This window comes from Erinaceus europaeus, chromosome 1 (genome assembly GCF_950295315.1).
Source record: "Erinaceus europaeus chromosome 1, mEriEur2.1, whole genome shotgun sequence".
Lineage (NCBI taxonomy): Eukaryota > Metazoa > Chordata > Mammalia > Eulipotyphla > Erinaceidae > Erinaceus > Erinaceus europaeus.
Genome location: NC_080162.1, coordinates 123570281 through 123596132, shown reverse-complemented (window position 1 = coordinate 123596132; position 25852 = coordinate 123570281). Strand labels below are relative to the sequence as shown.

Genomic DNA, 25852 nt, shown 5'->3' with positions numbered 1-25852 from the left:
GCATATATATTTAATAAGCTGCAAATCTTTCACAGAAATTGTCTCATTAATCTTAAAGACATATTTGTTTTATCCAAAATATGTTCCCTAACAGGATGAGAGAAATCCTTGTATTTCATTTGCTTCTCTCAAAGTTATGATCTATCATAGTTACTGAATTAGGCAATCTTGTTATGAATCAATTCAACACAGTAGAGTTCATACTACATAGCAACTGAATGATCCTTGATAAGCTTCTAAACTTATGCACTAGATCTAAGTGAGAGTTCTCTTAATATTCAAGATAACCATAAATAGAAAAAAATTAAGGGAACTCACAGGAAAAATAATTTAGGAATACTGGTTCATATGCTATTTTCTGAATACTCTTGAGGATAGGGATCATACTGTATTTCAATGAAACACTGGCTTTGGTGACTAAATCTATAGTTAAAATAATGCCAAACAGAATTTATACATTCACTGAATATTTTAATGTTATTTTTTTTTTAATGAATCAGAAGTTGGTACTTCATTGTGATTGAATTAAATAGTCACTAATGAGACAGACAGGACAACTTATTCTCCAATATTGTACAGAGTAAAAAACAAACAGACTAAACATACCTTCGAAGTTCTGTTATTATCTAACAACAATTTATTTTAAAAGAAAATTTACTTATTAATGAGAGATTAATTTACTTATTAATTATTTACTTATTAAAGAGAGAGCTAGAACATCACTCTGATAGATGGTGCCAGGAACAGAACTCAGGACCCCATGTTTTTATTTTATTTTGTTTTTTCATTAAAGGGCAAGCAAGGGAGAGAGGAGTAAGTAGAGGGGCAGAGAGGTAGGAGAGATATTTGCAGTACTGCTCCACCATTCATGAAGCTTCACCCCTGCAGAAGGGACCAAAGGCTTGAGTTCAGATTCTTCTGCATGGTAATATGTGTGCTCTACTGTGTGTGCTACCACCCAGATTCCCAAGACTTCATGATTTTAGGTCCTGTGACCTACCTCTCTGCCACCATCCAGGCTCCAACAATGTAATTTTTTTTGAGCAAAACACATTTCAGTCTAAATTTTGATGGAATTTATTAGCCAAAACCATTAGCAAAAACTCAACGTATCAGAAACATAAAAACATATTTAAAACATTATTTTTAAACTACTTTTACTAAAATGAGATTTTTCATATTTGTAGCTCTTTTAACCATCTGTGACATTTAAACATAAATTATTTTTGTTACCTTGACCAGGCAAGGTTACAAAGGCAAGCAACACTGCCAAGGTGGGTGTCCTAAATATTCCCCTTCGGTGGGGCAGATGACATAATGGATATGCAAATGACTTTATACTTGAGGATCTGAGGTCCCAGGTTCAATCCCTGGCCCCAAGAGCTAAGCAATGCCCCATTAAAAAGGGGAAGTAGATATATATATATTTAAGATAAAAATTATCCAACCATTTAGAAAAATTTAAAATAACTATTATCTTACCAGAATTCATAAGTTTCCAAAGCTGATCTACCAAGGCTTCATTGCATAAGGGGGATTCCATGTTCTTAGTAAATGGTGGATTCTTAGTCAACATATTTAGAATCTTATGTCTGCAAAACAAAAAGGAAAAAAAATGTTATTAGTAACAGTTTCTCCTTCCAATTTTATTATCTCTTTTATTAGATTTGCCTTTGCATTTTAGTTTCACTTCAAAAGACATTATATTTCAAATATTTTATTTTTGTTACTGTTAACATTGTAGACTCTAGTGTGCAAAGAAGTCCTCTAAAAGCTGACTCTGTATTCCTAACCAACCTTTCCCTATTTCTAAAAGGGAATTCTAATTTCTTGAAAAGATTTTACAGAAGAGATAGGTCAGTAGAAATAAATATAATGAGGTAAAAATTTTACATAAAGGCTAAGATGTTGTCTTCCTTTGAAATAATAATAAAAACCTCTTTCCTACAGTAATTCTGGAAAACATTTTCTTTTATTGCTGAGCCTTCACTGCTTTGTGTTGACTTTCTCAGATAAAAGAAAAAGGAGGCAGAGGGCCTAGTGGGGGTTGAGCTGTAATGTGGAAAACTGGGAAATGTTATGCATGTTTGAACTATTGTATTTACTGTCAACTGTATATTAATCCCAAAAGGAAGGAAGGAAGGAAGGGGGAAAGAAAGAAAGAAAGAAAGAAAGAAAGAAAGAAAGAAAGAAAGAAAGAAAGAAAGAAGGGAGGGAGGGGCTGAGTGGTGGTACACCTGGTTACAATGTACAAGGACTGGTTGGAGCCTCTGGTCACCACCTACAAGTGCAGAAAGCTTTCTGAGCAGTTAAACAGTGTTATAGGTTTCTCTGTCTCTCTCCTTTCTCCATCACTTGCTTCCTTCTCCATTTCTGCCTGTCTCTATGCAATAAATAAATAAATAAAGATGTAAAAAATCTTTTAATCACAGCACCTAAGCTTCCCCCAGTACCTTGGGAGCCAAATACAAACCTGGGTCGCATGCATAGTTGAGCAGGTATGACCCCAAGTGAGTTATTGTATTGACCCATAAAGAAGCATTTTAAATATAAATATTACAGAATTCTTCTCAAAATAAGCGCAGGAAAAGTTACATAAAATTAACAAGCAAGGGTAGATAGCACAATGGTTATGCAAACAGACTGTCATGCCTGAGGCACCAAAGTCCCAGGTTCAATCCCCCGCACCACCTTAAGCCAGAGCTGAGCAGTGCTTCTCAAAGTTAACCCAATTGCCAAGTAATTTGATTACAACAATAACTATCTATTGCCTTTTTAAACCCTAAGACAGCAGGAACCTCCTGCTTCCTCTATAGAGCCTATATTTCCCCCAGTCCTGGAACCTCTAGGGTGGGGATCACTTTACTGCATGCTTCTCTCAATTCATACCAAATGATATTGCATCTGCTGATCCCAACCTAATCAACATGAGTACCACCTCAGCATGCTTCACTTCAGACTGTGTCCAGAGATGTCAGGTGTGGAATACCAACCCTCCAGCCTCATTACTTGGGTGAGACCTTTCCTTTCATGGTATTCTCTAATTCCATTTCAGGTGGTTCACTTCCTAACAAAGTTCCAAAACCTAGATATAGACCAATTCCCATGAGATAGGGCATATGTTCACATGTATCTATAAATTCGGGCAAAATATATACCTGAAAGCAAAAGTGCACAACAGCCTGCAGTGAGTCAGTATATGTAGCAAGCAAGTAGAAAGACCTAAAAAGACACCATATAGTTCCAAATGAAATAGTGTCTACTTAGATTTAAGATACCCTCCTCACCTACTTCCTATTATACTTCCCTCACTCACTCCAAAGCTAACCTAATCAAAGTAAGGACTGCAAAAGATGAATAAAGACAAGAGACTGGCATACTTTAATGATGACTCTTTAATCACTATCAGGCCACCCTATCAGCTGGGGCCCTAGTCAGGGAACAGATGTGATAGGCATTGAATAGACATTGAATAGATCCCACTCTCCATTGTTACCAGTCATCTCCATCAAGAACACCACAATAGACCCCTTTGTTTGCCCCCATTGGACCTTGCCATCAACATGAATCAGTACCAGTAGAGAATGTTCCATCCTCTGAAAGGAGACTGGACAACATACTCTATCTTCCACCTGAAGAAGATGGGTCCTGAAATTGGGGCAGCTTGGAACGTTCCTATCATCACCACAGAATGTGAGCTCAGATCTAGAGGAATGGAAGTCAGATAGGCTCCCAAGCTGAATATGGGCCTGAGATCAGATTAAAACGATGGGGTTTAAAGTCAACAATATTTATACATCATCCCCATATTTGGGAGCTATTCTCTTCCCTGATCCAGCTTTCTGGTCCTTTTTCTAGCCATGACATCATCTCCCCAGACAATAACTTGGATCCACCTGCATATCAGATGTCAAGCTCAGGGGGAAAAAAAAAAAACTAGTATAGTCATGGGCCCTTTGGAATGTAACTAAAATAGGACTACTATCTACAAAACTGAGACAATCCCCCACTCCCTCATCTGATCGATTCCAGCCTTTAGGTTCATGATTAGTCAACAACTTGATTGGCTCTATAGGTTAACTCTTTTTTCAGCCACCAGGTTCCAGATGCTAACATGATGCCAACCAGACTTCCCTGGACACATGACCCCACCAATGTGTCCTGGAGCCCCATTTTCTCAGAGCCCTGCCCCACTAGGAAAGAGACACAGGCTGGGAGTATGGATTGACTGTCAACGCCCATGTTCAGCGGGGAAGCAATTACAGAAGCCAGACCTTCCACCTTCTGCATCCCATAATGACCCTGGGTCCATACTCTTTATCCAGAGGGATAGAGAATAGGAAAGCTATCAGGAGAGGGGGTGGGATTCGAAGTTCTGGTGGTGAGAATTGCGTGGAGGTGTACCCCTCTTATCCATGTTTTTTGTTAGGGTTTCCTTTTTATAAATAAAATTTTTTAAAAGTAACTTCCTAGAGTGAGAACTCTCCTCTCAGGAGTTTTTAAACATATGTAAGAAGCTATCTGAACATATGCTGTTTTCTAAAATGTAAGTAATATGATCCAAACAAAATCTTAAAAAAGACTTTCTGTCCTTAAGGACTTAATCTATTTGTACGACAGGTGAAAAAAAATTTTTTTAAAAGATATGGATGACTGTTCTTGAGATCATATTGATTTTGTTAAGATTCTGGATGAAGAAAAGTTTCTATCTGGCTATTTTCCCCATTAATTAAAGTACCAATGTGGTAGGGCCCCACTAAAAAATGGTTTACAGTATTTACTCAGATTACTATAGACTCTTTGGATAGCTTTAGTATGGTCACTAAAAGCAATAATGTATTACTTTTAACAAATTAAGTATTTCCTTGAAAGTTTTATTTTTCTTAAAACTTTAGATAGAAGGCTTTCAAAAGGCAATGAATATATAAATGAATTAACATTCAAAACAATGTTCAAAGAAGCCAAATTTGAGAGGAGACAAGTATTTACCTTATCCAGCAATATACTCTTAGGCAAATATACAAAGAAAAAGAAATCACTAATTTGAAAGAAAATATATATGCACCCTATGTTCTAAGCTGCACTATTCAGAATACCCAAAATATGGAATCAGCCTAAGTGCTGATCAACAAATGACTAGATAAAAAAAAGTTACAGAGCGTCTACTCAATGAACCATTGTTTATCCATTAAAAAAGACAACATTGTTGAGGGCTGGTAGGTGGGTCACTCAGTAGAGCACACAAGGTACTTTCAGGAAGACCCTCTCAGAGCTCCTGGCTACCACATGGGAATGTCTGCAGGGGAGAAGCCTTATGAGAGGAGGAACAGTACTGAAACAGCACCTCTTCCTAATTCTCTCTCTTTCACCCTCTATTTAGAGGGAAGAAAAAGACTATTTTCTTTTATACAAATGTATACTTTACTTATAGTGAAATGTGAGATTTGTATTCACATCAAACATTAAGTACAAGGAGAAACTAATTACAGTACAAAATAAATCACATATCAAGAACTAATCCTGATAGTATATAATACAAGGAATATTTACATAAAAAAGCATTATGTAAAACACCAAGTATAACGTGAATTAACAAAGAACTCATAATTATAACAATTTTTAAATATAGTGTTGCCCAAAGAAAAAAATTCTGTTAGCCAGATGAAATCACTAGCCCAAATTTCATTTGCATAGATTCCAGTCAGTAAGGTTAGAAAGCAACTTACTGGCACTTCTTTTAAAATATAACTATTTGCAAACTGACATGTAAAGTTGAACAAGACAATTTAAAATCTCTGTAACTACATCTTTGTAACTGGTTAGAATTTACTTTCCAGTTTTCACATTCTATTTTACTCAAATTCTACCCATAATATTAAAACAAATAAATTTCCTACAATATGCAAAGAAATGAAAAAATAGCTGAATATATACCATTCAAATGCCCTATCAACATCCTACTTTGCAAAGAAGACAACAAAAATGAAGAGCAGGAGACATGAAAATGAAAACAATTACTATGTCAGAAGTAGGATTTCTCGACATTTTATTAATACTACCGTTAACATTTCATTCCTATGTCTATTTAGTAAAACCTGAAATTTTACGTCAGATATAAAGGAAAAAATGTAGTACTCAAAATATTGCTATAATTTCTTTCCCTCTTTTTTACCTCCAGGGTTATCACTGGTGCTCAGTGCCTTTATTACAAATCCACTGCTTCTGGAGGCCATCTTTTCCCATTTTTGCTGCCCTTATTGTTACTGTTGTCATTGCTATTGTTGGATAGGTCAGAGAGAAATCAAGAGAGGAGGGGAAGACAGAGAGGGGGAGAGAAACACAGACATCTGCAGACCTGCTTTACCGCTTGTGAAGCCATGAGGTCCACTGTACCCCCAAACACTGGGTTTTGAACCGGAATCTTTGCATCATTACATGGTGCTTTGCACCATGTAAGCTTAACCCACTGTGCTACCGCCTAGCCACCAATCCACCAATTAATTTATTTTTTTCCTTTCTTCTTTCTACCTACCTTCATTTCCTTCCTTTCATATTTGTTTATTTGGATAGAGACAGAGGGAAAGCGATAAATTTATTTATTAATGAGAGGGATAGGAGGAAAGAGAGAAAGAACCAGATTATCACTCTGGTACATGTTCTGCCGAGGATTGAACTCAGAACTTCAAGCTTTAGAGTCCAACACTTTATCCACTGTGCCACCTCCCAGACCATGCCACCCAGTTTTTTTTTTTTTTTAAAGAAATTGAAGCAAACAATACAAAGGTTTCATAATTTTAGAGATAAAGATATGTACAATTTAAATGATCACATAAACTTTTATTTCAGCACTTATTTTATTTACTAATCAGACATTACTGTAAATGAACTTAATTAGCAATTATTAAAAAAAAATCTTGTTAAAAGAAAATCCAACTTAAAAACCAAATAAAATTCCCAGCCTTACCATATGTAAGATCTGAAACATAGACTGACTGGCCTATATGTGTGTCTGTCTGTCCACAAGTAAATTTTAACAAAAATCAAATGAAAATGATATGAATTAATGTATATTTTATATGAATAACCTTCTGAAAATATTCTGTTTAAGATTTACAAAAACAAAACATAGTTAAAAAACTAACCTTACATATGGTACAGGGTCATTCTGAATCATATTAAGTAACCACTGAAGTTCTTCATAACTCCTGTCCACTATAAATAAAAATATAGAAATATATGTAAATAATAACAAGTAACACACAATGAGCTTATTGTTAATATTTAAGAACCTGCTTTAGCTATATTTCCAATCAGTGTTGAAGGCTACAGAAAATGCATTTTTTTTAATGTAATAGGTCACTTTGTAAATATGTTATATTTACCAAAGCGTAAAATAGGGAAAAGTGCCATTTATTCATTTATTTATTTTTCACAAGTGTTATCACTAGGGCTTGATGCCTGCATAATGATTCCACCATTCCTGACTGCCATTCTTTTCTTTCTTTTTTAATTATAGAGGTAATATAAACAAAGGAGAAAAGAAGAATAGAAAGAGAGATACTTGCAGCACCATCCTACCCTTAAGGAAGCTTTCCTCCTAAAGGTGGAATTGGGAGATTTAAACCTATGTCTCTGTGCATGGTATTTTATACAATCTTTCAAGCATGCCACTACTAGCAGTCCTCCCATACCCCAACCTCTGCCAAAGTGTCCACTTTTCACTGAAACTCAAAGCAAATTACAATTTACTAAAGACTGCTAAATTAAAGATAATTAGCTGTAAATGAATGAAAAGATGTTCAAACAAGATGCTTAAATTGGAGGTTCAATAACCACTGGTTTTCCATTTTTTTACATAGCAAAATAAGTGTGCTTTTATTTTGTCTGAGCAATCTTTTTTTTTTTTAAGATTTTTTTATCTTTATTTATTATTGGATAGAGACAGTCAGAAATCAAGAGGGAAGGGGAAGATAGAGAGGGAGAGAGACAGAGAGACACCTGTACCCTGCTTCATCACTCATGAAGCTTCCCCCTGTAGGGGGGCTTGAACCTGGGTCCTTTTGCACTGTAATACATGTTTTCAACCAGGTGTACCACCACCCGGTCCCTTTGTCTGAGCAATCTTAACATCATATTCAAAATATGAGTACTTTAAAGATAACTGCCTTTAAAAAATTAAATGTAACTGCCCTTCAGTAAATGACTCGCTAGCTATTCCCATTTCAACATTTTTGTTTTCATGATTTGAAAAGCCTTATTTTTAGAACTTTATTCCTAATATTTTTCATTTTTCACTTTCTAATAATGTGGGTTTATAGATTATCATTGATTATTCAAATTATTTATTAAATTTATTAATGTACTATTAAATTAGTAAAATAATTACAATTAAACTATACCATTAGTTTAGCTGTCTTTTCAGGCAGTAATAAATAATCTTTCTATTTATGAGAACTTGGAGGAAAAAAAGGCTGAGAATACTGAAAATTTTGGTGGATTTCAAGAATTCCAGATTTTAAGAATAAGACAACTGTCAAATGGATGAAAGAATGTTACAAGAGAAATATACTTATAAGTCTTTAAGGCTATAGGAATGACAACCTGGCAAAGGTAGAGAAACTTAAATCACAATTTTCCCTAGACATTATGGCTACCAATGTGTTCCATAGCTTTTACACTATTTATTTTCACTCAGTGTACTTCTGGAAATTTTTTAAATATGTTTAGTACTGTTCCATTCATTTTATGACCCCTTGCAGCTAAAGGTTACTATGTTATTATTTTTTATTATTATTCCTGGTGACATGCTGGTTAACCTTCCCCTACTAAAGCTTCTGTCTTTTCTCTCCTTCTCTACTTATACACCCCAAACTGGCAAAACTAATTCCTTGAATGCTACTTATTATAGCCAGAAATTTTCTAAAAATCATCTATTTCTTAGAATAGTACTTCTATTTCTTAAAATTATTAAAGTTATATAACATACTAGCTTTTTTTTTTAAAAAAAAAGCTCTGATTCTTTTTCCTTAATTATTAAATAAATTCTATATTTACCAAAAATTTTAAGTTAGTAAGGCATGAATACAAAATCAAAGTTGGCTATATACCTAAAAATGGCTTTAAGAATTAAATTTTTTTTTTTTTTGTAAAATGACACAAGCACTTATATCTGAAGAATTACCTTTAGTATAATCAACAACTGCTTCCAAAGCTGCTATCCTAATGTCCACAAAGTGCCCATATTCTGCATAAGATTTAAACAGAGCTGGATCACTTGGCACGTGACCATTCTTCTGAAGCACTCGGATAGCTCTCAAACAACTAAGGGGAAAAGGGTAAAAACTTTTGTTAAAGTGTTTTGAATCAAACCTATATCTTAGGGATTTTAGAAATTAATTGCAACTATAAATTTAAAAACTAATGTGATTTAATTATCTGCAATAAATAACAAGTTTCTTGGGCTGGCAAAGTAGCTCACTTGCATAGTAGGTTGCTTGCCATGTATGGTACCCAGGTTCACTCCCAGTCCCCAGCACAACTGAGGAAGATTCAGCTACATGGTTTCTTTTCCTATTTCGTTTTCTCTCATTCTCTACTGGAAAAAGATCAGCCCAGAATGATGTCCCGGTAACAACAACAAAAACCCTAAACTCCATTTTCAGTAATTTTAGGTACCACACTAAAATAAACCAACTTCAAAATATCTTATTTAGTACAAAAACAAGTTTTTGCAATACTTTAGTCAATATTAAACATGGAAAGTTAGAAGTCATAATATTTAAATAACTCCTAACAAAACATTTAGAACTTTTCAATAGCCATAGAGAAAGAAGTCCACAGAAGCAACACCTCTTAAAAGAAGCATAACTTGTCAAGGAGATTTTAACAGTAGCATAGAACCTTCAAATGAAGACTCTCCTCGGCCACCAATAACTTAATCTATCAGTAAAGTAAAATAAAAGTTTAACAATAGAAGGATGCCTATATTAGATGCAAACAAATAAAAGATCATGTAGCTATCAACACAAATGTTTATGGAAAATATCTGATAGATGAATATGACTTAAACAGAACAAAAACTCTATATAAAAACAATGTAAGTCAAGTAACTAAAAACTTACAAAACTGTAAGAGAAAAAATAAGTCATTCTATAAAATAGCAATAAATATATATGTGAATGATAGATCATGAATACAATTTTCCCTTTTACTCTATTTTATTTCATTATTTCATATAACAAGAATAGATTTACTCTATAACATAAAAAAACACAAATAACTTTGATGGCACACATGGTACAATGTGCAAAGGCCCAGTTCAAGCCCCCTAGCTCCATCTGCTAGGGAAGGCTTCACAAATGATGATGCAGTGCTGCAGGTGTCCCTCTTTGTCTCACTTATTTCTACTTTCCCCTTTGCTCCCAATTTCTCTGTCTCTATCCAATAAATAATAAATAGATAAATAAAAATTACAAAAAGTAACTTTAAGAAATGTAAGGAGGGAATCAGGTGGTAGTGCAGAGGGTTAAGCACACATGGCGCAAAGTGCAAGGACAGGTATAAGGATCCCGGTTCGAAACCTTGGCTCCCCACCTACAGGGGAGTCACTTCACAGGCGGTGAAGCAGGTCTGCAGGTGTCTGTCTTTCTCTCCCCCTCTGTCTTCCCCTCCTCTTTCCATTTCTTTCTGTCCTATCCAACAATGACAACATCAACAACAACAATAATAAATACAACAACAAGAACAACAAAAAACAAGGGCAACAAAGGGGAATAAATAGCTTCTAGGAGTAGTGGATTCATAGTGCAGGCACCGAGCCCCAGCAATAAGCCTGTAGGAAAAAAAGAAATAAAGAAAGAAAGGTAAGGAATAGTCATACCTGACAGTGATGGTATGCCTATAACTTGGAAGAAGTTTTTCCATATTCAAAAATCTGGTAATTTCTTCAAGAATAAGTCGCACGTCTGGATTTAAGTTATCCAAAGTTCGAACTTCATTATTCACACTGACTGCAGGTGTAACAGAGTTGGCAAGGGCATCAATCATTTCTGCACGGTAATAGTTATCTGAAAACTAAGCCAAAAATAAATATAAGATCATAAAATTCATGCTGATCAAAATCTAATAAAGCATATACATAACTTTTTAAAACATAATTTGAGAACATAAGTTTTCTGGAAAATATTCAACTCTGTCTTTTGTGTAGAGAGAAAATGGAATTTTCACTGGAAAATGGAGTGAAAAGATTCACTCCATTAGTGATTACATTAGTGATACATTACATTAGTGATACATTACATTAGTGATACATTACTTGGCTAAACAAATACTTTGAGTAGGTACTCCTCTAATACTACTATGCCAATAAAATAAATAAATGTTAACTCTCTTTTCAATCACCAGGTTCCAGATGTTAGCATAATGCCGACCATATTTCCCTGGACAGACAACCCCACCAATGTGTCCTGGAGCTCTGCTTCCCAGAGCCCTTCCCCACTAGGGAAAGAGAAAGACAGGTTGGGAATATGGATCAACCCATCAATGCCCATGTTCATGGGGGAAGCAATTACAGAAGCCAGACCTTCAACTTTTTTTTGAGTCCCCGGCTCCCCACCTGCAGGGGAGTCACTTTACAGGCGGTGAAGCAGGTCTGTCTTTCTCTGCAGGTGTCTGTCTTTCTCTCCCTCTCTCTGCCTTCCCCTCCTCTCTCGATTTCTCTGTCCTATCCAACAAGGATGACAGCAATAACAACAACGATAAACAACAAGGGCAATAAAAGGGGAAAAATTAAAAATAAAGTTTCTGAAAAAAAAATAGGAAAGCTATCAGGGGATGAGATGGGATACAGAGTTTTGGTGGTAGGAATTGTGTGAAGTTGTACCCCTCCTATGCTATGGTTTAGTCAATGTTTCCTTTTTATAAATAAAAAATTAAATAAAAAAAATGAACACAGTTCACAAATCTTCCTGGTAAGGAAAAACTTCAAATCAATCATTTAGTGCTTTCTTCTCAGTTATAAACATACAAGCAAGTATTGCCAGAAATTTTTGAAAGTGTCAACTAAATCTAAAATCTACTAAATCTAAAAAAGACTAGAACAAAGGGAACAAAGCAGGTTGGAGGAAGGCACAATAATGACGAAGTTGAAAATACTAACAATAACTGGGGCTAGGTGGTGGTTTACCAGTTTAACTGCACACATTGCAATGTGCAAATATCCAGGTTCAACACTCTGGCCCTCATCTGCCTGCAGAGAAGAAGGTTCACAAATGCTGCAGGTCCTTCTCTCTCTCTATCTCCCTACTCTCTCAATTTCTGTCTGTATTCTAAATAAACAAATGTGGTGATGAAATATGCCGGTGACCATGGATGGAAGCCCCAACACAGTTCCTGACATCAGTCTTGGCAACAGTATGCAATGGTCTGCACAGGCGCATGGAGGACTGTGGGCAGATCCAGGCTGTACTGGTGTAAAAGTACAGCAAGCCGGAATTTGCTCTCTTTGGCTGCGGCTTTTTCTCCTGGTCAGAAGCACCTCGGAGGAGGTGCTCCAGGAATCCATCCGCCATGTCTACTTCTGGGAACTGAACACGTGTGACTCTGCCAGCTGGTAAACTTTTAGACCCCTCTACAGCCATGAACAACCTTAACAAGAGCTTATAATTGTTTATCTTAAGGGACTAAACTTTTGATAACTCTATTCAGACTTTATAGACCTCGCATACGCTTAACCCTTGATGATAAGTGCTTATTTTGCCTTTTACCTGTTTCACCCTAATAAACCTTGTATTGTTTAAAACAGTTCCCAGCCCCCACTGTGAATCCTTTTACGAACTGAAGAAGCCACCAGCAACTCCTAACCACCTCTTTTTAAGTTAAATAACAACAAACAAATAAGTAAAATATTAAGTTGGGATGTATATTTAGAAAGTTAACAACCAAAGGTATGACTTCTAATAGCATGATACGTTATTTACATATGCAGTGAATCAAAATTAATAAATTAGAACATAAAACAAAAAGGTTTTCTGAAATTCTAAGAAAAATATTTCCTCAATAATATGTGTTGATTGTTGCAGGTGAAATAATTTTTAAGTTACGGCATTCAATAGCTACTTGTTAAAAAAAAAAATCAACATATATAATGATAAAAATCCAATGTTTTTAACAAATAGCAAGCCCAATTTTCTGAATACTAGTTGATATAAATGAATGAATAAATTAAGTAATTCACAGTCAGATTTTATCTAAACAAGTTTTTCTAGTTTCCCAAAATTTGATGCACATCTTTCTCCATGTTATGACAGGTATATGAAATATTTAAAAGCCAATTAATCGAATTTTACCCAACTTTCATGGAGTTAGCAGCAATTTCACAGACCAAAAATTTCCTTAAAATCAAAAAATCACTGGGAAGTTTCACAATATTATAGAGGTATCTTACCTTATTCTTTCGGTTGTCATTGTATTTGATTAAGTCTAAAATAAATGTTAAGACTTCCTTTGGACATAGGTTGTGAACATCTCTCAACAAAGCCATTGCAACTGGCATAGTCTACAACAAAACAACAAATAAAGCATATGACATAACTGTTTCATTAACAAAATTCAATAAATTATATAGAGAGTATGTTTTGAACAGAGCAGGAAACGAAAGGCAGAACTGTATATAAATGAATACCGCCTGTAACCTATGCACCTTAATCTTCATTCATTAAAAGTATGTGTAATGTAGATTATATAAATTCAGTACAGTATGTTTACAAATTAAGAAGACCACTGTCTTAGCTAGTTATTTATTAAGCAGGGGGTTATCTCACAGTCACTTTTAGGATTAGATGATACAGCGGCTGTCATTATGTGGCAGGCAGCAATAATGGCTCTGAGAAACAAATGGCATCTTGTGTATCAATCATCCCACTTTCAGCATATGAGATAATAGTAAGGAATCTGATATTCAGCTTTATTTTTTCTGTCTGAAAAATTCATAGGTGACTTTACTGAGTTACAAAGTCACTAAGCAAAAATACAGATAAATATACAATAAGCAAGAAGATTTATACAATTCCCAACTCTGACTCAAAATTACTACGACTCCTCAACAGGGAGATATAAGGAGGGATTTGCTTGATTGCAGAACCAGAAGCAACATTTTTTCAAGAAGTGTTTGTCCTAAGTCTGTTCTGACTTTTTGGGATACAGTTTGAATTTGGTTCCATTTCCAGCTGTCTTCTAGAGGCTTCATGTGAAAGCTATTTCCAAGAAATATGTATATCCCAAACCATCTCACACATGTAATACACAAAAATTAAAAATAACCTTATAGTTACCCCTATTACATATGATACATTCTGATATAAATTTAGTTAAAAAAAGAAAAAATCAGTAACCACTCCCTTTTTTGATTAGTGATTTAATATCAGTTAACAAAATTACAAGATAACAGGGGTACAATTCCACATCTTTGCCACCACCAGAGTTCTGTGGCCCCAGTCCCTCCATTGAAAACTGTAATGGTTCTCCCACGGTCAGATATGAAAACCCACATTAAAAAAAAAAAATTTATTTTTATAAAAAAGACCAGAGCATCACTCAGCTCTGATTTCTAGTGGTGTCAAAAATCTAAACCTAGGTTGTCTGGGACTTTAGGCATGCAGAATTTATGAAAAGAGAGCAGTTCTGTTTTGTAAGAAAGCAAACATATTTGTTATTTGAATAGCTACCAAGTAAAACTGAAAAATACAGATAATTTCATAAAAGAATCACAAGAAACAAGAGTGTTTAAACTGTACCTTCTGTAGAAAATAACTTTGAAAGCTCATAAAGTTGTTTGTTTTCACAATGTTTGGACAAGTTTTACAACAAAACATTCTAGTAAAGAGTGACTTCATAGCTGGTGGTCCTGTCCATGTGCTCACCATTGAATTTGCAATCTGCAAATAATATTTTAAAAAAATGTAATTTGCCTCACTTTAGCAAACATATTTAGATGCATAAGAACAACTTTCTAAAAATCAAATACAAGTATATTGGTTTATACCACATTATCAAGAAAATAAGCAAAACCATCACCCCTAATTTTTGTGTGCATTTACTAATTTCTAAATTGAATTATACATACTTTTTTTTTTGCAAACACATTTGCAAAAGGCTTCTATCTGAATGTTTTTCTCTGTTCATTTAGCCAGATACAACTTAAACATTATAAATTTATCAGACAGAAACATCATTGTTTTTTCAATAAGTTTAAAATATGGACCAAATGAAAAACAAAACTCTAACGTTTTAAGTCTATAAAAATGCATTCCAAAATTACATGTCCTGCTATTGATAATTTTAGTTTATATAAAATCAAGTGAGGAAAGATTACAATTATTAAATATAATTTTAAATAACATAGTCTAAGATTTTATGGGTCTAATAATTTAACATCTAAGAATAACAATCATTACAGAAGTAATGAAATTATATCCACAGATGTTCAGAAAAGAAAATCATGTCTTCTCTCATATATCTGACTAGAATACAGGAATCCAACTACTATAAAAGATCTGAAAAGCTGTTAAGAGGCAGCACAAATGGATTTAGCAGTTGGGAAGGTAAGAAAGTCATTAAACGGGAATGAACCTTTTATAGAGATGCTGGAAATTCTCATCAATTTTTTAAAAAATATTTATTTATTTCCTTTTGTTGTCCTTGTTTTATTGTTGTAGTTATTGTTGTTGTTGTTACTGATGTCCTCATTGTTGGTTAGGACAGACAGAAATGGAGAGAGGAGGGGAAGACAAAGGGAGAGAAAGGCACCTGCAGATCTGCTTCACCGCCTGTGAAGCGACTCCCCTGCAAGTGGCAAGCTGGGGGCTTGAACCGGGATCCTTATGCTGTGCTACCAACCGACTCCCATCTGATGAAATTTTTATCTGCATTTTTCTAGTTTCCATTTGTTTTACTCATTTTTTTTCCTTTAAAAACATTCAACTTTCTGAATAAATTAAATTGCTGAAACTTATTCCTGAATGTTTCTAATCCTCATGGTTTTATATATTTTTTTAGTGATACAATGTGAAAGAGGGAAAGAATAAAAGAAAAACTGTTCCACGAGTGAAACATCTCTAGTGCAAAGGTTCCCAAGTGGTGGTCAGGGGCATCAACCCAGGTTCTCAAGCATGGTAAACTGTATGCCAGACTAGGTGATTTATCTCCAGTTCCAGACAATTATAAAATTTTGACTCAGGTTTTACCGATAGCCCAGTGGGTAGAGAGCATGACTTGCATGTATGCAGTGCAGGTTCACAAAGGAGTGTCACTGAACCAGAGGAGGCTCCTATGCTATAGTTTTTCTCTATCTGAACAAACAAACAAACAAAAAAGGCAGGGGGTAACTTAAAAGCAATGAAATTTATACTGCCAAGAGGCCCTGGTTCAGAAAAAGAACTTTTTTTTTTTCTTCAGTTCAGACCTATTCTCAGGCCAAAACATGTTTCTTTCAAATACAGCTAGCTATCAAGTAAAATTAAAGACTATGGGGTATTTGAATTCATTTTCAAAGTTGATCTGTAAAATTTATGAAAGAATTAAAATATACATTGTGGTTTCTTTCTACTGCAGATCATCTCACCTTTGCAAGACAGAAGCAAGCTGACATCCTTACTCGGTAGAAACACTGCTCTTGTTCTAATATGTCAGTGAGTGCAAGACGAGATGCTGGAGTAGGAAACTTCTCCAAGGCCAAAATAGACTCCTGCTGTGCGACAACATCCCTTTCATAGCGGAGCTGATACTGCCACATAAAATCAGCCTGCTCAAATTCTACCTTCCTCAGTACAGACATATCTGGATCTATCCTTATCCACAGCAAAGGAGAATCAGCACTGAAAAACAAGACAATTTCACGTTTGATTTGTTTTACTTTTTCAATTCTACATGTTTAGAAATAAGAGAGCATGCATTAGCCTGCCTGGAGTTTTTAGTCACATGAGTAGTTTTCTTATTATATTTAATACATTTCAATTTACCCATAATTTGAAAAGACACACAGATGTAAGAAATAGTTGTCACAAAGATTACAATGTGCAAGGACCAGGGTTCGAGCTCCTGGTCCCCACTTACAGGGGGAAAGCTCTGTAAGTGGTGAAGCAATGCTGCAGGTCTCAGTCTCTCTCTCCACCTCTCTCCCTGTGAACCCTTCCCTCTCAATTTCTGGCTGTTCCTACCCAATAAATAAATTAAGATTAAAAAAAAAAAAGAAAGAAAGAAAGAAAGAAAGAAAGAAAGAAAGAAAGAAAGAAAATAAAGGAGATTGAGACTAAATTTCTTTACTCCATGTCCCACAGCCTCCCAGCTGATTATTGCTATAGTTTGCCATCTTCATTAGACATCAAACTGTGATTAAAAAAAATGAATTCATTACATTTAGTAAGTTAATTTGTACAACTGACTTTTAATATTTTTTAGTGGTACACTCATGGATGATCCCCTTTTCCAATTGGCAAGTTATGAAATGTCATAAATCCATCTTCATATTCTTCTCAAAATAACAAGCAGTGTAAAACACAGTTTAAATTTAGTCTGTGTTTTTCATGATATTAATATAACTCAGCAAATATTACTGAAGTTTTTTAAAGACAAGGTTATTTGATATGTAAATATATAAATGCTATATAAACAGCAGTGATAACTTAGCAACTAAACTAGTAAATAATTTTTGCATAGAAGATTTATTTAAAAAATATAGGTACGGGAGGATGGCCAACAGAAGACAGGCAGCCAAAATGAAATTTGGTTTCTATTACTTAAAAAATGATATACTTTATGCATGAACAAACTATTGTATTTACTGTTGAATGTAAAACATTAATTCCCCAATAAAGAAATACATTTAAAAAAAAGAAAGAAAAAAAATGATATACTATCAGCTGAAAGTACTCAAAAAGTGTTTAAATTATGCTCTTGCAAAGAGAAAGTCTCAAAGTGTCCCAAAGTCTTTGTTCTGAGACAAAGAGAATCATTATCATCTATGAGTTCATTAGAAATGAAAATTATCAAGACCCATTAAGTGAAGTCTCTAAGCTCATGTACATATCATAGTGTATAAACATAAAAGCAAGGGTCTGATGTCAACAGAAGAGAAAAACAAACAGCACAAGCCAAGGTTGTGTTCACTTGTACAACCACCCTACACATTTCCACTGAATTTTACCTAAACCAGGCCAAATTTACTTTTCTGTTTGCTTAATTATGATTTTATGTAAGATTTGTTTATAACAAAGGTTCTCTCAGTATGTCTTAAAAGCACTAATTTCTTGACAACTATATACTTTCAGACATGCATAACAAAAAAGGCTTAAAATTAAAAAAGAACTTACTCCATTGCAGAAAGATCCATGTCAACTTCTTCTCCATTCATCAGTGGAATTTTTTTCTTCTTGTTTCTACATGTAAGGAAAAGGGAGGTTAAAATGTGTCATGTTTTCGAGTCTGAATTTCAAATGGAGCATTTTATGCAATGTGAAAAGATATATTAGAAAAGGGCTAACAATGTAATAGAATCTAAATACAACAAAATATGCTTTTGAAGTTCAAGGGAATTAAGTAAATGATGTAGAAATTCTTTCCAGATGAAAATTTAACAAAAAGCATAAACATAATTAAATGCCAATTTTACATGTATGTTGTATCCTAATAATTAAGTTGTAGTTTTATTTAAAAAAAAAAACCATATTAATAGAAAGATACAAAAAAAAATTCAGCACTAGGAGAGACGAAAACTCTTGAACAATGTGCTATATGTGAAAGGTGCAGTGTTACATGAAATGATTAAGTACAAAAATAACTACGGTATAGGTATAAGAGCATGCATAGCATACAACAAAACAGAAGCAACTGGTTCCATGAAAATTATTCTTGGGGTTGTAGTGGTGCCCCTGGTTGAGTGCACAGGTTACAGTGCACAAGGACCAGGGCTCAAGACTCCAGTCCCTACCTGCAGGGGGAAGCTTCATGAGTGGGGTAGCAGTGCTCCAAGTGTGTGCTTCCCTCACTCTGTCTTTGTCCCCCCTTCCCTTCTCCCTTACCCTTCTTGATTTTTCTGTCAGCAAGCAATAATAATAAATACACACAATTTTTTTAAAAAGGAAAATTACTTTTAAATGATAGGGTCTACTAGATGACAGTAAAAATTTGGGTGAGGATGAATAAAAAGTAGGAATAGAGAAAAGTCTTCCAGTGTTCCTCACACCAAAGAATGCAATGACATACTGCTATTATACAGGAAAAGACCTAAATGATATGAAAGGTTAGCAATCAGTGTTCCTGGTTTCAAAGATAGATGAGGAAGTAAAGGGTGGTGGTGGTACAATTTCGCTCTAAGTAAAGAAATTCAGTTTCATATAAAGGCTTGTAGGGACATCACTGACTTAAGTTCTCCGAAGACTATATCAACTAGTGTTCTTAGTTGGTCTGAGCCATGAGCTGATCTAAACATAGCTTATTATAAGATGATATAAATAGGATAATCACTGTTATTCCTGAAATTTCAGTATGTTACACCCTTCTCCAGCAAAACACAAAAATTCTTTCATTCTCCACATGTACATGTTAGAGTAAATGCTAATGGTTAAATTAAAATGAGTGGCAGAGGAAAAGGAATTTTTAAAGTAAATAGGGGAGCTGGGTGATGGCACACCTGGTTGAGTACACATTATAGTGTGCAAGGACCCAGGTTCAAATCCCTGGTCCTGATTTGTAGGGGAAGCTTCATAAGCAATGAATGAAACTCTCTCCCTCTTATCTCCACCCTGCCCTCTCAATTTCTGTCTCTATCCAAAATAAATAAAAAATTTTTATATTTTATTTTTATTTTAATTTTTTTCCCCTTTTGGTACCCTTGTCTTTTTTATTGTTATTGTACTTATCATTATTCTCATCATTGTTGTTGGGTATGAAAAAAAGAAATGAAGGGGAGGACAGAGATGGGGAGAGAAAGATAGCACCTGCAGACCTACTTCACTGACCGTGAAGCTGGGCTGGAACCAGGATCCTTACGCCAGTTCTTGCACTTCACATCCTGTGCACTTAACCAGCTGCGCTACCGCTTGAATCCCAAAATAAGAAAATCTTAACCAAATAAATTTGTGAGCTCTTATATGGAATCAGGGAAAGCATCAGTGTTGTCACGTAGGTAATTCTCTACTACAATATGCAAAAGTTGGTCTAAAACATTTATTTATTTATTTATTTCCTTTTGTTGCCCTTGTTTTTATTGTTGCTGTAATGATTGTTGATGTCGTCGATAGGACAGAAAGAAATGGAGAGAGATGGGGAAGACAGAGGGGGGAGAGAAAGATAGACACCTGCAGACCTGATTCACCGCTTGTGACGCAATTCTGGTGCAGGTGGGGAGCCAGGGGGCTCGAACTGGCATCCTCACGCCCATCCTTGCGCTTTGCGCCACGTGCACTTAACCTGCTACGCTACCGCCTGACTCCCTTATTTCCACTTCTTAAACAATCTAAAGTAAGTAGTTTCTTTTCCATAGTCTCATGGTCTATCTATACAGGATAGGTGACAACTCAAGGATAGTAGACACAGCACATGACAGTTGGACAATAGTGTTTGTTCCCCTGTACTTCATCTAATAAGTGATTTCAAACGCTCATTGAATCCTCACAGAACTGTAACACTATACCTATTTTTAAAATAAAGTAAACCGGGAGTCTGGCGGTAATGCAGCGGGTTAAGCGCAGGTGGCGCAAAGCGCAAGGACCAGCATAAGGATCATGTTCAAGCCCTGACTCCCCACAGGGGAATCGCTTCACAAGAGGTAAAGCAGGTCTGCAGGTGTCTATCTTTCTCTCCCCCTCTCTGTCTTCCCCTCCTCTCTCCATTTCTCTCTGTCCTATCCAATAACAACGATGACAACAATAACAACAATAATATCTACAACAATAAAACAAGGGCAGCAGAAGGGAATAAATAAATTAATTTTAAAAAATGAAGCCCTGGCATTGACTATAAAGTAAACAGCAAATTGCCTTTGAAAGGCATCTTGAATATTCTGTAAAGACATAGTGATATAGAGAAAAGGGAGAAAGACACAAATGTCTTTCATAACATATGTGTTTGGCCTATCTTTAATATTCAAGTAATATTTGCCCCAATATTCTCTACAAATATTAATTTAGGAAATTTTCCTGGACTTCTTTCTGGCTTCAACAACTCAAACTTTCATTTCCACCCCACACTCCTATAATATAAGGATTCTCAAACCTAACTCTTAAAATTATGTCTTTAATTCTAAGGTTAAAATGTCAGCAAAACTGTAAAACAAAGAATGTGTAATAGTCAATGAAGTAAACTAGAAAAAAAAAATGTTCCCTACCTAAAAACAGGTATACAATAAAATCTGTAGTTTGCATTTATATCTGTGTAACTTCATTGTATAGTTATTATTCAAGCTTACCTCCTGCTTTTGGAATGACAAGGTATGTCATGTTTAAGGCTGTTCTCTTCAATTTGCAATGTATGGTTGAAAGATCCATCTAATTCCTGCACAGTCACTTTAAGTGGTCCCTTTAAAAAAGAAATAGACTGGGAGTCAGGCAGGCAGTAGCACAACAGGTTAAGTGCACGTAGCGCAAAGCGTAAGGACTGGCAAAAGGATCTGGTTCGAGTCCCTGCTCCCCACCTTAGGGGAGTCACTTCACAGACAGTGAAGCAGATGTGCAGGTGTCTATCTTTCTCTTTCCCTCTTTGTCTTCCCTTCCTCTCTCCATTTCTCTCTATCCTATCCAACAACGATGACATCAACAATAACTACAACAATAAAAAAAGATAAGAGCAACAAAAAGGAAATAAATATTAAAAAAGAAAGACTTCAAAGAATAGTGCTAGAAAAAAAACCAATATATATTTTTCTTTGCACAGGCATAAATATCAAAATAACACTGTACTAATGTATATTTAAAAACACAGAAAGGTATATGATATCAAAGACTGGGAGAATGTTCACCCTCTGAAATTTCCATTCATAATACCTTTCATAAATTCACACTTGGTATTTTTCTCACATTATATCAAATAAAATTTCATTACAAACCATCTAACCAAATCCCTATCCATCTTCCCATACTTATAGTGAGTTATGAAAGTAGTGTAAGGGAGTTGGGTGGTAGCACAGTGGGTTAAACGCACAAGGACCGACATAAGGATCACAACTCAAGCCCCTGGATCCCCACCTGCAAGGGAGTCGCTTCACAGACAGTGAAGCAGGTTTGCAGGTGTCTATCTTTCTCTCTCCTTCTCTGTCTTCCCCTCCTCTCTCCATTTCTCTCTGTCCTATCTAACAACGACAAAATTGATAACAACAATAACAACTACAGCTATAATAAAAGACAAGGGCAACAAAAGGGAAATAAATAAAAATTAAAAAAGAAAGTCATATAAAAGATCATCTTGGATAATAACTTACCACATATTTCTGAGTTCCAGGAGATGTATAGTCTTGCTTTATTTCTAATTCCAATACATTTCGTTTTCTATTAAATGCAAAACTCCCATAAAATTTTACTACTCCACTCTGGTCTCTGAAGAATTGTCAAGGAATTTTTGTATAATGAAATGAGTATGTACAAAACAAAACAGCTTAGGGGCTATGGAAATAAATAGTTGAAGTGGCAAAGTGTGGAACTTGCATGTTTGAGGCTACCAGTTCATTCCTGCCTTTTCTTCTCTCTTATGTGAAACTCTATTCCATATGTAATAAATAAAATAAACAAAATAATTCATTATAGTAATAATTCTAAAATATATCTTGAACATACTTTACTACATAACAGGTACAACAGTATTTAAAATTTTTTTTGCCATAGATCGAAACACAAGTTTTGAAACATTAAGAATCTGATTTTAAAGATGCAAAACCACTCTACTGGGTTAACAACATATTTGAAATGAAAAAAAAATTTTTTTTCAAGATATCTTTCAACTTGTGCCAACCGGGAACCACATCTAAAAGTCACTAGGGGGGGTTGGGCGGTGGTGCAGTGGGTTAAGCGCACGTGGCGCAATGTGCAGGGACCGGTGTAAGGATCCCGGTTCGAGCCCCCGGCTCCCCACCTGCAGGGGAGTCGCTTCACAGGTGGTGAAGCAGGTTTGCAGGTGTCTATCTTTCTCTCCCCCTCTCTCTCTGTCTTCTCCTCCTCTCTCCATTTCTCTCTGTCCTATCCAACAACAAAGCAACATCAACAATGGCAATAATAACCGCAACAAGGCTGCAACAACTAGGGCAACAAAAAGGGGGAAAAATGGCCTCCAGGAGCTGTGGATTCATGGTGCAGGCACCGAGCCCAGCAATAACCCTGGAGGGAAAAAAAAAAAAAAAAGGCACTAGGTCACTCCATGTTTACAAGAAACCATACAGATCTAATAGATGGTTTACTTTGCTCAACATCAAGACTACCGATATATGTTATAAGTTCTTAAAATACACCAAATTTTATAAATATGAACATACATGTATGTGCCTACCTCAATAGTAAGTAGGCATTGTCAGGGAATGATCAGTCCTAGTTCATTCTACTGTAATTTGGAAATGTAAATAATTGTTACTTTTGCCACCCAAATCCCTCTTCTCCTAAACCAAATTATCATTGAAAAGGATACACCCATTGCTTTATTAAAGGCTGAATATCTTTCCCAGAGACATTGGAGATAGACTTCAAAAATCCGTATGTAGACACCAACATCTGACTCCACATATGTGACTGGAACTTCTGAGATGAAGCAGTACTAGCCAAACTTAGCAATTTATTGAAAACCTATAAAGACAAAGATGTTATTTAGTAAGTTTGTGTTGACATAATACATATTACTTTTAATTTTGTGCTCTACTGACCTGACATCATAAATTAATTATAGAAGACAATAATTTCAACTTACTACATGTGCTGCTCTAGTTAAAAACGACATGTGGGGCCATGTGGTGGAGCACCTGGTGAAGAGCACACATTACAGTGCACAAGGACCCAGATTCAAGCCCCTGGTCCCCATCTGCAGGGGGAAAGTGGAGAAGTAGAGCAGCGGGTGTTTGTTTCTCCCTCTTTTCTCTAGATCTCTCTGTTTCTATCCAATAAATAAAAATATATGTACATTAAAAATACATATAAAACCATTCTTCATATAAACATAATTTATATGATTTATTAATAAAATGTGAAAATTATATTTAATAATTATAAGACACATCCATAATTATCTGTAATTATAACTATCGTGCTGGTTTTTAAGAGAAATTAACATTTTATGGTTTAAGAATAATCATTATGATTTATACCAACATGAAAAAGTTGTTGGTGTTTGTTTTTTTTTTAAGAAATAAGGAGGCGGGGCTACAAAGCAGCAGCAGCTGTGTTTCTCTCCTCTCCTCTCCTTTCCTGGGTCAAAGGAGATCATCAACAAAGATGATCATCTGGGACCACAACAAGACAGGACTAGAACAACTTCAGGAACCCACCAAAAATCACTGGTGAGTACAAACACATGTGGCTCATGGACAGAGAGGAGCTTAAGGAGAGGCTGCTAACAGTCTGGCAGTTTACCAGTTGAAACACAACCTCCATTCTGTTTCACCAACAAAAAGACAGCTGAAGGGAGGAGAGGACTCCCTAAGACTCACCAAATGCAACTGTGAGTCTCCATTGCTACTGCCCTCAGAAGGTGCAGCAGCAGGGGGGGGAGGCCCTGTGCTGACACCAGGGAACAGAGAACCAACCAGGAAACTCAGGAGAAGATCTGTACCTTGGTGGCCTAGCAGTGGGGCTGTGAGAGTCTCTTTGAATAACCACTGGATTATCTCTGCCCCACTCTGCTTTATCTCTTGGTCAGGAGTGAGAAGCCTACTTATAGTTTAAAAGAAATGTTAAACGCATACAGTCGAATAGTCGAATGTAAAACATTAATCCCCCAATAAAGAAATTTTGAAAAGTTGTTGGGCTCTTTATGGAATACTTCTTGTTTAATAGTTTGGCTCTTTTAAAAGAACATTTATTTATGAGGGAGAAGGGGAGGAGGGGGAGAGGAAGAAAGAACAAGAACATCATTCTAGTATGTGTGATGCTGGAGGAAGAATCTTTGGACATCAGGTTAGAGATGTGCTACTTTCTAGGCCACAAATCTTGATTCTTTAGCGCTAAGATGAACAGCCTAGGAAGTGCTGCAGTAGAAGTGCTGGAACCTCAAGCATGAGGGTCTTGAGTTTGATCCCCTTGCATGGCATATGCCTGAGTGACACTCTGGCATTCTCCTCCACTCCTTATCCTCCTCACACTTATAAATAACTCTTAAAGAAAAAAAAGATGGAGGACAGAACTAAGGAAATTTGATATTAGGGCAAGCCTGTCATTGTTATTTTTAAAGACAGAGACAGAGAAGTAGGGAAGCAGAGAAAAAGAGTGAAAGAGACCACAGCACCAAAGCTTTCCAGCATGGAGGAGGCTGGGCTTGAACCTGTGTCATACACATGGCAAAGCAGTGTACTATCTAGTCCTTTAAAAAAAATTTATGCGCTGGCTGGTGGCACACCCAGTTGAGTGCACATGTTTACAGTGCACAAGGACCTGGGTTCGAGCCCCCAGTCCCCACCTGCAGGGGGGAAACTTTACGAGTGGTGAAGCAGGGGCTGCAGGAGTCTCTCTGTATCTCCCTCTAGCTCCCCTCCCCCTGTCGATTTCTGGCTGTCTCTAGCCAATAAATAAAGATATTGAAAGAATTTTTAAGAAAAAGTTTATGCAATGATAGAGAATGGACAAAGGATCTCCCTAGCTGAATCATTTTATTCCATATTTTTATATATATA

The 25852-nt window shown here is 35.7% G+C and overlaps 1 protein-coding gene across 1 annotated transcript in view; it reads right to left on the bottom strand.

The window, feature by feature from the left end:
* The window catches only part of TAF2 (TATA-box binding protein associated factor 2), a 58854-nt gene that overhangs the window by 11307 nt on the left and 21695 nt on the right, over nucleotides 1–25852 (bottom strand). The window contains exons 11-21 of the mRNA XM_060204923.1: nucleotides 23662–23816; nucleotides 22469–22583; nucleotides 21461–21570; nucleotides 18366–18431; nucleotides 16619–16871; nucleotides 14793–14933; nucleotides 13445–13555; nucleotides 10880–11073; nucleotides 9182–9321; nucleotides 7143–7212; nucleotides 1483–1592 (exon numbers count right to left, since the gene is read on the bottom strand). Coding sequence (XP_060060906.1) covers nucleotides 1483–1592; nucleotides 7143–7212; nucleotides 9182–9321; nucleotides 10880–11073; nucleotides 13445–13555; nucleotides 14793–14933; nucleotides 16619–16871; nucleotides 18366–18431; nucleotides 21461–21570; nucleotides 22469–22583; nucleotides 23662–23816 — 1465 coding nt within the window. The remainder of the gene's footprint in view (nucleotides 1–1482; nucleotides 1593–7142; nucleotides 7213–9181; nucleotides 9322–10879; nucleotides 11074–13444; nucleotides 13556–14792; nucleotides 14934–16618; nucleotides 16872–18365; nucleotides 18432–21460; nucleotides 21571–22468; nucleotides 22584–23661; nucleotides 23817–25852) is intronic.